Here is a 13,452-nt window from a genome sequence, read left to right as displayed (position 1 = left end):
ACCACCAGTCCTGTTGTGGCAAAGCACCTTCTCTCACCAGCAGTCCTGTTGTGGTAAAGCACCGTCTCTCACCACCAGTCCTGTTGTGGCAAAGCACCGTCTCTCACCACCAGTCCTGTTGTGGCAATGCACCTTCTCTCACCACCAGTCCTGTTGTGGCAAAGCACCTTCTCTCACCACCAGTCCTGTTGTGGCAAAGCACCGTCTCTCACCACCAGTCCTGTTGTGGCAAAGCACCGTCTCTCACCAGTAACACCACCAGTCCTGTTGTGGCAAAGCACCTTCTCTCACCACCAGTCCTGTTGTGGCAAAGCACCTTCTCTCACCACCCGTCCTGTTGTGGCAAAGCACCGTCTCTCACCACCAGTCCTGTTGTGGCAAAGCACCGTCTCTCACCACCAGTCCTGTTGTGGTAAAGCACCGTCTCTCACCACCAGTCCTGTTTTGGCAAAGCACCGTCTCTCACCATCAGTACACCAGCAGTCCTGTTGTGGTAAAGCACCGTCTCTCACCATCAGTACACCATCAGTCCTGTTGTGGTAAAGCACCGTCTCTCACCAGCAGTCCTGTTGTGGTAAAGCACCGTCTCTCACCACCAGCCCTGTTGTGGTAAAGCACCGTCTCTCACCAGCAGTCCTGTTGTGGTAAAGCACCGTCTCTCACCACCAGCCCTGTTGTGAAGTCAAGTAGCTACATGTCCATCTACTGCTCGTCTCCCGGCCTCATAATTTAGTTCCAAGTGAGGTTCAGTCAGACACAAGAATGTGGCCTCATCGTCTCAACATGTAGGCTATTAAACGCACTAAGCACGTTCTTCTGGCGTCGGGCCTCTCAATGCAGCAAACCTGTCTGGTGAGATGACTAGAGGCCTGTGGAACATAAATCAGACAGCTAGCATGTCTAGTGAGATGACTGGAGGCTTGTGGAAAATAAATCGGACAGCTAGCATGGCATTAGTCATGTAAACACCTTACTCTGATTATCATAATCGGCGTAAGGTCAAAATCGAAGTAGGCATAGTCTACTCAGAAAACCAAGTGTTTTAATCGATCTTTCGAATTATTAGGAAATACATTTTTACGATATAGACCATTTTAGATTTTGTGGCTATTGTAACTAGTGACAACCGTGGATCACCTCTACATAATAAGGCTGTGACGTACGTATTGTGGGGGTTCTTTTTTCGCACCCCGAGGACTCTCCTCTCCACGGATTGGCTGCAAGTGGAGAAAGGGGGGCTGGCAGTTGCGAAAGCCACAAATACGTTTCTCTTCAGGTCTTATGTACAGTGAAAGTTGAAGTGTTTAATTTTGGAGCCTCATCCGAGAGCGACGGTGTGGATAGAAGTTTTTTTTTTAAAGTTTTCCCATCAAGTATGGTCGGAGATTACTGTTCTATTTCAGGCGAAAATACGGATATGCACTCACAGAGGAACGCAAAAAGCGGATTAAGTTGTAAAATGGTCCTTCAGGCGGTGGGCAAAGTTTTAAGGTAAAATAACAATATGTTTGAATTTGTCAGGTTTAAATGGTTTATGTTCATTATACTTGTTGCGAGCCTTCTCCATAATGTGAAGACAAGGCAGCAGTGGGCTCGCGACGGTACGCGTGACAGCAGCATGCTTGGTTTATAGTGGAACTTTCCATGGGACAGCAAAAGGAACGTTCACTGTCTGATTTGGGAAATATAATTTAGTTGTAAAAAAAAAAGAACAATCTGCTAATCATATACTTGACGTTTTAGATGTATTTCGGATTTCTAAAACGTTGGAGTACAGTTTGGATAAACTATGCACAAAGTAGGCTATCGACTTGACAAGATTCTGTAGTAGTAGTAGCAGCAACAGTGTTTCTAGCCATGGTGTGTGTCACGACCAACAACGCTAAAATAGTGTCATTTTCATATCGGTAAACGTTCGTCTCTGAATCAGTTCTTGGTTTGATGCGTGGCAGCAGAAATTGGTTGCGCGAACATGTAGTTTTACAGACTGGTATCATAGATTAGACGTAACATAGTAAAAGTATACCCGGGACAATCCAATTATATTACGTTTGGTATGGTTACATAAGATATAAGGTTACTTAAGGCAAAAACGAAAGGAGGGTGGTTGGTCGGGTGTAAAACGCGAACGTCTAGCAATCCAAAGGTTGCAAGATAATCTATCCACCTGACAGGTGTGGCATATCAAGAAGCTGATTAAACAGCAACATCATTACACAGGTGCAGGTTGTGCTGGGGACAATATAAGGCCACTCTAAAATGTGCAGTTTTGTCACAACACAATGCCACAGATGTCGCAAGTTTTTAGGGAGTGTGCAATTGGCATGCCGACTACAGGAATGTGTTAATTGCTTTACCATAAGCCGCCTCCAACGTTGTTTTAGAAAATGTTAAAGTACGTCCACCTGGCCTCACAACTGCAGCTCTTCGTGGATGAATCCTGGTTTCAATTGTACCGGGCAGATGGCAGACAGTGTGTATGGCGTCGTGTGGGCGAGCGGTTTGCTGATGTCAACATTGTGAACAGAGTGGGGTTATGGTATGGGCAGGCATAAGATAAGAACAATGAACACAATAGCATTTTATCTATGGCAATGTGATACTGTGACGAGATCCTGAGGCCCATTGTCTTACCATTAATTCGCCGCCATCACCTCATATTTGAGCATGATAATGCACAGCCCCATGTCGCAGTGTTCTGTACACAATTCCTGGAAGCTGAAAATGTCCCAGTTCTTCCATGGCCTGCATACCCATCAGACATGTCACCCATTGAGCATGTGTGGGATGCTCTGGATTGTCTTGTACAGCAGCGTGTTCAAGTTCCCGCCAATATCCAGCAACTTTGCACAGCCATTGAAAGAGTGGGACAACATTCCACAGGCCACAATCAACAGCCTGATCAACTCTATGTGAATATATGTCTTGCTGCATGAGGTAAATGGTGGTCACACCAGATACTGACTTAAAATAAAAATAAATTGCTAACCTTAACCCTTTAACCTAACTCCTATTCTAGGAAATGTTATCATTAGCCACCTAGCTAATGTTAGCCACAACCAATTGGAATTTGCAACATATCATACGTTTTGCAAATTCGTAATACTCTACATGGTATGTGGACACCCCTTCAAAATATTGGATTAGGCTATTTCAGCCACACCTGTTGCCGACAGGTGTATATAATCGAGCACACAGCCATGCAATCTCCATAGACAAATTGTGGCACTAGAATGGCCTTACTGAAGAAGTCAGTGACTTTCAAAGTGTTACTGTCATAGGATGCCACCTTTCCAACAAGTCATTTAAAATTTCTGCCCTGCTACAGCTGCCCCGGTCAACTCTAAGTGTGTCTGTATAGGGGATCATATGAAATGGGTGCTGGACATCCACAAATGTAATGCATACGAAATGTAACATATACTATGGATTGTCTTGGTTTACGTACAGAATAATACGAAATGTTCTGAGACCACGTTGCAGACAGTTTTATGAAGTCTGGCACTGAACATCTAGATACTTTTAGAAACTCAAATGTGCTGTCAACTTTCCCACTGCAAAGCTCTACTTGCCTAAGCCTAATTATACTGTTTTCTCCTTGCAATATTCTTCACAGCTCAGAATTTAAAAGGGAAATTGCTGTCTGTGTTTAGCTGTAATTATTACAGGCTTATTTGACTCTCCAGTTCCGTGTTAGGCTACCTCTGACTAGTGAATTGCTGCTATGTGGCAAAACCCCCTAAGCTTTACATGGCTTCCAGCACTCAGCGACTGCACGACAGATCTCCACAGCAAGACTGAGCAAGAATGGGAGCAATGTGATACGCCTCCTCAACCGCTGTAAATAATTAAAGCCTCCGTTTTATTCAAACACTGCATATTTAGAGGGATTTTACATTTGAAAGACCATAAACTAATTTCTTTCTCTAAACATTACAACAGCACAACTTATACATGCACTGTTGCACAAAGCATATTTTTTTTGAGGTTGGCTGTTTCGGTATTGCATATTAAGACATAACTCAGACTTAAAAACGGGGCAGCGTTTTGAAAATAAACAAATTCATTGGACCAGCGCTGTTGATAACTACTAGCGAGTTGCTAACTAGCAACGCTGGTCCCATTTTTCCAAAGAGTTATGGGAAATTAGAATCGCATTGTCTTAACCTTTTGTTATCTTCAACCTAGCCTAAAATCAGGAAACTCTTTTATAAACACCAAAATAGGCCATAATTCGGACCCGCTGCCCTAGAATTTTGCCTCGTCAACAGTCACGTAGTCAGTTTAAATCTTGGGGGCCTGTCAGTGTGGCCTTTCCGTGTAAAGTCTTTGAGAGACATAATGAGGCTAATCCTTCTTGGGACAGAGTGGACACACTCCACCTCCATCACAGGAGTTTTTCAACCAGCACAAAGGGCAAAAGCCTGGAAACACACAGTCCTAATAATGGAACCTTGGGTAATAGATACTGGTATGTACAGTATTGGCTTTAAGAATGTCTACCATCTTAGGATTCCGTGTTGTTGGAATGCATTATTGTACATTACATCAGGGCTGTCCCCGACAAAAAATCTATATAAACACATCCTATGTCTGTTACCCAAATCAACTATATTCACTAAGCTTGTCTGCATGAAGCACACTGTTTAATTAAATAATTAAGACACACAAATGATTAGAGGGAGTCCGACCAGCAATTGATTTGATTGTGCTGGGCCGGGCTCACACTTGCTGTGTTAAAGACAGCGATGACTAGTACCCGTTGTCTCTCTCCTCCCTGCTGCAGAGACCACCACAGTGTTTATCCACCGTGTTGCTGAAGCTGCAACATAAATACTGCCATTTCTGACTGAAAAGTTCTCTTACCAAAATCCCTAATTTGTTTAGGAAAAATATTCCCTCAGCCCATGCTCTCTTTGTGACACATGTATGCATCACGTGCACGTGACCAATAGGGCCTGATCTATAGCATATCATAATCACATCAATAAATTGGTTATAACAAACTCTGAACACTGTAACAGCAAAGTGGATACAGAGGACGTGACCAACTCTAAACGGGAATGTTTAGGCTACTGGTGGCTCATGAGGTAAACGGGAATGTTTAGGCTACTGGTGGCTCATGAGGTAAACGGGAATGTTTAGGCTACTGGTGGCTCATGAGGTAAACCGGAAGTCAGATGTGTGGAATAAATTAGACTAGTTTTGGAAAATACTGGAGCTGGGGGAAAAAATAAGGTGAGTGCTGCGTGCATATTATGTGTGCCAAACAGGTGCTGTTAAATTACAATCTACTTTTTCTGACAGTGTGGAACAATGTAAACAACACTAAATAAATGATCAGCGTAGCAGAGAGTGTTACGCCTTTATTACAGAAAAGACTAAAAACAGTTGCATTCATTCGTGAATGCAATTTCCAAAATGAAACGGTTTATTTTTTGTTTAAGCTAATTGTTCAAAGCTTGCTTTATTTTATTTTAAAACTAAAATGCTTGATTGCATTTCAAATCATGAATGACTCGTATGCTGTGTGATGACATGAAGTAATGATGGATTGATACAGTAGCTTGTATGAAATATAGACCTAAGTAAGTTAGAGTATAAAGACTAAACAGGATGTACTCTTAGTCCTACAGCTCAATGGTGGTTATACAAGGCTGCTATACTAAGCCTACTAATGATAACTACATTACTTATTATTAAAATGATTATCATAATAATAAGAGAACAAGAAAAAGGAGCGTTTATTATAAATACTTTTTGGGGCAATTTGGAACGGTGTAAACAACACTAAATACATTAAATAATACCAGAGAGCCTGTCCTAACGGATACAAAGTGTAAAGCCTTTATTACAGCAAAGCAAAGATTAAAAACAGCCACATTTGTGATTGTTTACATGACATATCGTTGCATGAGGCTTGGTGCTCACGGAATCAGTAGGCTATTAAACAAACACTCAAACAGGCAACAGAAGCAGGTTCTGTCTTATTTCTATAAATAAATCATTTATAAAGCCAGGCACATTTATCAGTTAGGCTATTGATTATAGACCTAATTAAGTTGGTTTTACTCTCCTCACTTTTCTTAGAGAAACAGCCTTTGCCTTATTGTCTATTACTCATTCTGCTGCTGCCTCCGCTGCATTCTTCTCCACACCAATATGCTGGTTAACTTTGCAATTATGCACATAGCAACATGTTCTAGGAAAAGGTGCAAATTCAACAGCGTTCTGATGTGTTTTCAGAACTGTGGACAGCGACCACTATCCAATGCGGGAGAAAGCGCATTTTGTTATAAAATATTTTTTTATTAGTGTTGCATAATTGTTCTTATGTAATATAACCATATACAATTTCAGTAGCACATGTCTTAGAGTGCAATCCCCACGTCCACAATGGAGTAGTCCACTCAGACATGCACGAATCAGACTGGTCTCTTGTACACTCTATATATAGATTTTTTGTTGTTGTTGTTGTCGCTACTGCTCAACTGAAGAAATCTCGGTCGACCAACAGCCTATCAACCAAACAATCAACCAGTGGACTAAATGGGGTCTGCCCTACATTACTGTAGCGGATAACAATCTGTAAAACCTAACAGGTAACGACAAGTTCTTCTTCATACCCTTGCCTAACTTAGTTTACTTTAGAATACCACAGCGATTTGAAATTGGTTGATGCATGTAGCCTACCTACACGTACCACCTTTAAAAGTTTGCTTTTAAGACCAAGGGGATTTTCCAGTGACGTTTGAGGAAGAAGAAGAAAACGGTTATATGAAGTTAATAAGTAGGCCTACAGTATGTCTAGTTCTCAGCTCACAGGGAAGAAAACACATTACCCAACCTTGTTTCCTCAATAGTGGAACGGCTGAATACAGAGGCAGGTTACATTGAGGTTGAACTGGGTAAATTCATGTCGAGATGTATGGGTTAGGATAACTAGGGCTTGTTAGAAGACTGCACAATGAAATCCTGACTTTGAGTACATGAAAAATCCCTCTTTATGTAATCACTGATGTGATCTGATATGACGGGATAGGTGAACAAGGTGTGGCGGAAACCTTGCATCTTGTGAAATCAGTAATTACTTCAAGGAAATGAAGGAAGGATACCTTAGTGGAATACTGGACCAGAGGGGGCTAGGCCCCGAAGATGCTCTCCTCTCTCCCACACGTCCGTTGTGATGTTGATGACCCTACATTGTGTCAGTGGTGCTCTGAATGGGGTTTAGTCCGATAGCTTACTCCATGCTCTACGGAGAAGCTATATGCGGAGCGCGTTGTTGCAGTGTCGCTTTTCGTCACAGAAAGGGCGTGAAATGGTAGAACCTGCTGTAGCCAACTAGCTAGCCAGGTGCTTTTCCTCATCATGACCAAAACATGATGTTCTATTTTTAGCTGATATGGGAATGAATACACAAGCAGCATATCAAACTGGGATAATGTTTGAGGTTTCACCAGAAAGTAGAATAATATTTGCCAGGGCATATTTCAAAAATATATATAAATCTGATTATTTCACATGGAGATGTGGGAAGCTAAAAGGCTAGCTAGCTTGCTATGTTTGTAGCCAGGCTAACACCAGCTAGCCAGGCTGCCAGTTAGCTACTACCAGCAAGGGAAGGCGACTCTTTCTTGCTTGACAAAACAAAAAAAACGTTGCTGTCGCCCGTTGTGAATGGCAGTGGGAACGGCGAGTTGTTCATGGTGCCAAAAGGTGTCCGCTGCTCCAAAAATCCCACTCCACACACGCATGTAGTGAACAGAGTGATGCTTGTAAGTAACCTTATGGCAGCACAGAGGCACGGGGCAGCGCCGAGGCACGGGGCAGCGCCGAGGCACGGGGCAGCATCGAGGCACGGGGCAGCACCGAGGCACGGGGCAGCACCGAGGCACGGGGAGGAGGGACCTCGAGCCTCCAACACATTGTGTAAGCGAGCCTCTATCAAGTCAAGTGATCTTCTGTGCCGTGAAGGGAAATGAATGTGACTGTGGGTAACATGGCATGAAAGTACATTCAACAAGGCTAATAAGAAAAACCGATGTAACAGACGTCACATGGCTATAGAAGACTTGCATCAAACAGGCCTCAGGACAGTTTGGCCGTGACTTCTGAAAGTAGAAGAAATCAGAGAGAAGACTGCCATTGTTACACATTTCCTCCGAGACTATCGGAGTATGATACGTGTGGAGATTTCTGCACTTACTCCTGTATCTTTATAACCCAGTTATGGCTGTTATGGCTTGGCCTGCACCTCCTCGGTCTGTGGTTTTTCAGGGAAAAGAGCCATTGAGAAGTATACTCAATTTAGATGGCTGAAATAGATCTGTAGGTCTAACTGGAATCAAGGAATCTAAAGCTGATATCCTCAAGCCAAAGTCTGTCCTTACAAAATGGAGAAGAGCTGAGTGTGAACAGTAGGGCTCAAGCTTCTTGCTCACGTATTGATCCTCTATTACAGTTGGGCTGAAAACTGCCAATGGAACAAATATGTAAATGTATGTACTCACTACTGTAAATCTCTCGGGATAAGAGCATCTGCTAAATGACTAAAATGCCAATGTCCGATCACAACAGGAGAAAGGAACCTTTTTTACTTTGAATTGATTCACTTTTTAAATAAAGGTGAAATAAAATGTAAAATATGTTTTGGCCTCTGACTTATCTTAGGGTTGTTTTGCTTTGTTGCCAGGGTTGCTGTTCAGGTTAATGTTTTGCTGGTCCAAACAGTACAGCAAGAACATCTACGCCTCTGTTCCTGATGTTGTCTTGTCTCTTCTGTCGTCACTGTAAATACTGTCGGGTGGTTTTCCACTGAAAACACTGCTGGTCGACTGGTGTTGCATTAAGTCCAGGTGGTAAGAAAAGCAGCATGTTTCTCTGGTGTGGACGGAGTTCACCTCCACATACCAGGGCTACATGGAAACATGCTCAGTAGACGCTTCAGAAATCCATCATCGCTACTCTTCAGAGAGAACCGGGGGGGAAAACTCTTCACATTGTCTGGCATAACTTTGTTGTTTACGCTCCAAGCACAAGTTCTTCTCCCTAAATCAAAACCTCAACCATCATGAGGACAATGTGTTTTTCCTCTTTTGTTGAGGGTTTTTGGGGAGGGTTAGCTGATCCTAGAGCTGTGCTCAGTGTGCTGGAAGCCATCTTGTTTACGGTAACTGTATTGGATGGATGCTGAATGTTGTTCCCTGTCACAGATTGCATTAACAACTTCCATATGCCAATTGTTAGATGCCTCCCAAATTCACCAGGCAATTTAAGCAACAGTTGTGCAATATTGGGCTTGGCAAGCAGGTGACACTGACTGAGGGGAAAGTAAATACATGGGTAAAGTTAGCAAAGGGCTAAGTCATAACAAATGTGCTTAGATTGCATAATGCAGTCAATGCACTAATACAAATGAGGAAATCCTCTCGTTCCAAGCCTTTAAAGTAGCAGTGTGTTCGTGCCTCAGTGTAGGTGGAATTGGTGCATGTTTCATTGTTCAGGTGATAACTAAAGAGTTAGCCATGTATACAAAGTGGCCATGTGACTCGATTCCAAGGTTGCCTACTTAAATCCAGGACTGTTAGCATAATGCATACAGTCAAAACACTTCCAGCTAATTCCTCTGCATATTGTGTAATGTGTGTTCCCAAGTGATGATGATGATGATGATGCTATTAATTGGAAGCAGGTTGTTGGGGCAGTAACAGCCAGTCTTGTGTTGTACCTGCCAGAAGTCTGCCTCCTTAGTGGGTTATCTATTTTAGTCTTGAACACTGCACGTTCGGCAGCCACACAGCCTGTTTCTTACAGGCCTACGAGACTAGTGGACTCCTGATGAGGAGCATTGGGAACTGCACTCACTGTGCTGACACTGTTTGCACAGTGGTAGATAAACCTGTGGATTTTCTGCTTGAAGAGTGATGGTCACAGGCACTGAATGGTCTACTTCTGAAACGATCCACAGAAGTTGCCAGAAACACGAACACGCTCACTCTGTCCTCCTCTTCCTGAGTTTGTCACAGTCTACCACTTCTTTGAGGTGGGAAAGGTCCTATTTTACCATGCTACACCAGTCTTCCCATGTACCAGTGGGCTGATTTTTCCTGGCCTAATTTAAAGTCTGGGACATTGCAGATAACACTCCTAGCTAATTATTAACGAATCTCTCTTTTCTTCCCCTTCTATTTCCCTCTTTATTCTCCCTCTTCTGTTTTTCATGTCGACCTGTCTCTCAATCTCTGTGACCACAGACTCACCTGTCCAGGGTCAAGAGCCTGAGGCCTTACACTGCCCTCTTTAACCTCTCATCTGGCTCAGGCCTTTCTCGTCATCTTTCTCTGCCCTCTTGGCCAACTTTTTTTTCCCTTTTTGAAAACATTCTGTATCACTAAGCCACTTCCTGTCTTGCCTTTTCCCTAATTTTCCAAACCCTGCCTCCTTCCCACATATGTGTGGTACAAGGAGGTACATTCTGGAGCAATTAGTTTATTTTAGGATAAAGAGAACTTCCTCTCTGCTAGCACCCCTCCCCTGATACTCACATAGGACTGTGCCTGCTCTTGGTGAAGTTCTCCCAGGCAGGGTCTTTGCCATAAAAGGCATTGTATGCATCCTGCTCACCAGGCTAGATCAGACCAGAGGCCAAGGCCAGTCATGTCTGGCTGGTGAATAGACAGGAAGTTGGCACTGTCTGGTACTAGGAGGAAACCATGCATGCCATAGACTATGTAGTCACGCTCACCAGCTGGGTCTCTTAAGACTGGGACTCAAATGATAGTGTTCAGGGACCTAGTCTAGCCAACATTTAATGGGTTATTCAATCAGACTACTTGAAGTGTGTATTTGTCAAGGTTTTTGCGTGCATGACTTTGAAGTCTCAGGATGATTTCTGGAGGAGAAACAGACAGGACTGAACACTCACAGAGGGCCTGTCTTAATCTGGGAGGAATGCAGAGTGTGTGTGTGTGTGTGTGTCTTAAATCCTTTTTTTAATTCAATAACCAAATTCACCAAATCCGATTTGATTGGAGGTCTTTATAGGGGCCTGGCAGTTGTGGGTTCAACAGCTGCATGGCTGTCTGGCTGACTGGATCTCACAGCTGTTGGCTCTGTCAATGACCCTCACTTTCTCCTTCTATCGCTCTGCCTCTCTCTATAAGTCCATCTCATTGCCTGACCAGCTGGACAGCTGTCACCATCCTGGTCCCGCAGTAACGCTCAAGAACTGACCAGGGCTGGTTTGTGTGTGTCTCTCATTTCTAATCTACAGCCCTCTAGTCCTCGGGACAGTGAGTCAGACCATAGAGCTGGTATATATATTACAGTTGAAGTGGGAAGTTTACATGCACTTTGGTTGGAGTCATTAAAACTCGTTTTTCAACCACTCCACACATTTCTTGTTAACAAATTATAGTTTTCGGTTAGGACATCTACTTTGTGCATGACCCAAGTCATTTTCCCAATAATTGTTTACAGACAGATTATTTCACTTATAATTCATTGTATCACAATTCCAGTGGGTCAGAAGTTTACATACACTAAGTTGACTGTCTTTAAACAGCTTGGAAAATTCCAGGGAATTATGTCATGGCTTTAGAAGCTTTTGATAGGCGAATTGACATCATTTGAGTCAATTGGAGGTGTACCTGTGGATGTATTTCAAGGCCTACCTTCACACTCAGTGCCTCTTTGCTTGACATCATGGGAAAATCAAAATAAATCAGCCAAGACCTCAGAATTGAATTTATAGACCTCCACAAGTCTGGTTCATCTTTGGGAGCAATTCCCAAACGCCTGAAGGTACCACGTTTCTCCGTACAAACAATAGTACGCAAGTATGAACACCATGGGACCACGCAGCTGTCATGCCACTCAGGAAGGAGATGCGTTCTGTCTCCTAGAGATTAACGTAATTTGGAGCGAAGAGTGCAAATCAATCCCAGAAAAACAGCAAAGGACCTTGTGAAGATGCTGGAGGAAACGGGTACAAAAGTGTCTATATCCACAGTAAAACGAGTCCTATATCGTCATAACCTGAAAGGCCGCTCAGCAAGGAAGAAGCCACTGCTCCAAAACCGCCATAAAAAAGCCAGACTACGGTTTGCAACTGCACATGGAGACAAAGATAGAACTTTTTGGAGAAATGTCCTCTGGTCTGATGAAACAAAAACAGAACTGTTTTGCCATAATAACCATCGTTATGTTTGGAGGAAAAAGGGGGAGGCTTGCAAACCGAAGAACACCATCCCAACTGTGAAGCACGGGGGTGGCAGCATCATGTTGTGGGGGTGCTTTGCTGCAGGAGGGACTGGTGCACTTCACAAAATAGATGGCACCATGAGGCAGGAAAATTTTGTGGATATATTTAAGCAACATCTCAAGACATCAGTCAGGAAGTTAAAGCTTGGTCACAAATGGGTCTTCCAAATGGACAATGACCCCAAGCATACTTCCAAAGTTGCGGCAAAATGGCTTAAGGACAAGAAAGTCAAGATATTGGGAGTGGCCATCACAAAGCCCTGACCTCAATCCTATAGAAAATGTGTGCGCAGAACTGAAAAACCGGGCTCAGTCACACCAGCTCTGTCAGGAGGAATGGGCCAAAATTCACCCAACTTATTGTGGAAGGCTCCCCAAAATGTTTGACCCAAGTTCAACAATTTAAAGGCAATGCTACTAAATACTAATTGAGTATATGTAGACTTCTGACCCACTGGGAATGTGATGAAAGAAATAAAAGCTGAAATAAATCATTCTCTCTCCTATTATTCTGACATATTATTCTCACATTCTTAAAATAAAGTGGTGATCCTAACTGATGGGTCAGAAGTTTACATACACTATATGCCTATGTAGATAGTCCATAAAAATCTGCCGTTTCCAGCTACAATAGTCATTTACAACATTAACAATGTCGACACTATATTTCTGATCAATTTGATGTTATTTTAATGGACAATAAATGCGCTTTCAAAAACAAGGATATTTTTAAATGAACCCAAACTTTTGAATGGCAGTGTTTATTGTTTTTTATGTGTGTGTATATATACACACATATAAACTCAATATCATTTTAAATGTCTAAAACTGTAGAAGGATAATGGACCTATATACATACAGTTTCTTGACTGTCCGGCTCGGTAAGAATTTGTGAAATTAAAGCTAGACAGTCAGGGAGCATCAAAAATTCCCAACATTATGTCTAGTGGAAATTATTTTCCAAATTTTGACGGCAAGGAAATAAAACACATTTTCAATTCGGCCCCCGTAGCAAAATGAGTTTGACACACCTGCAGTAGAGGTTGGTTATAGTCCTCAAACATGAAAAGTTGTCAGTGAACGTTCTAGACATTATCTGTACATGTAAAGGTAGTTTCCTCTGTCTTTCAATGTGTGTGTGGAACTGGAAGCACAGATGTATGCTTCTGATTATTCAGCAGGAGCCAG

The 13,452-nt window shown here is 42.7% G+C and overlaps 1 protein-coding gene across 4 annotated transcripts in view; it reads left to right on the top strand.

Annotated features, from left to right (window-relative positions):
• Positions 1-13,452, top strand: part of LOC139578188 (MOB kinase activator 2-like) — a 100,852-nt gene that overhangs the window by 74,816 nt on the left and 12,584 nt on the right. Inside the window, exon 1 of one of the 4 annotated variants that reach the window (XM_071405480.1) lies at positions 1,208-1,491. The exons of the other annotated variants lie outside the window; for them this stretch is intronic. Within the exon in view, the coding sequence (XP_071261581.1) occupies positions 1,376-1,491 (116 nt within the window). The 5' untranslated portion in view covers positions 1,208-1,375. Of the gene's footprint in view, positions 1-1,207; positions 1,492-13,452 lie in introns of those variants that run through there. 4 annotated transcript variants of the gene reach the window in all.

This window comes from Salvelinus alpinus, chromosome 6 (genome assembly GCF_045679555.1).
Source record: "Salvelinus alpinus chromosome 6, SLU_Salpinus.1, whole genome shotgun sequence".
Taxonomy (NCBI): Eukaryota; Metazoa; Chordata; class Actinopteri; order Salmoniformes; family Salmonidae; genus Salvelinus; species Salvelinus alpinus.
This window is presented reverse-complemented; position numbering and strand designations above follow the sequence as displayed.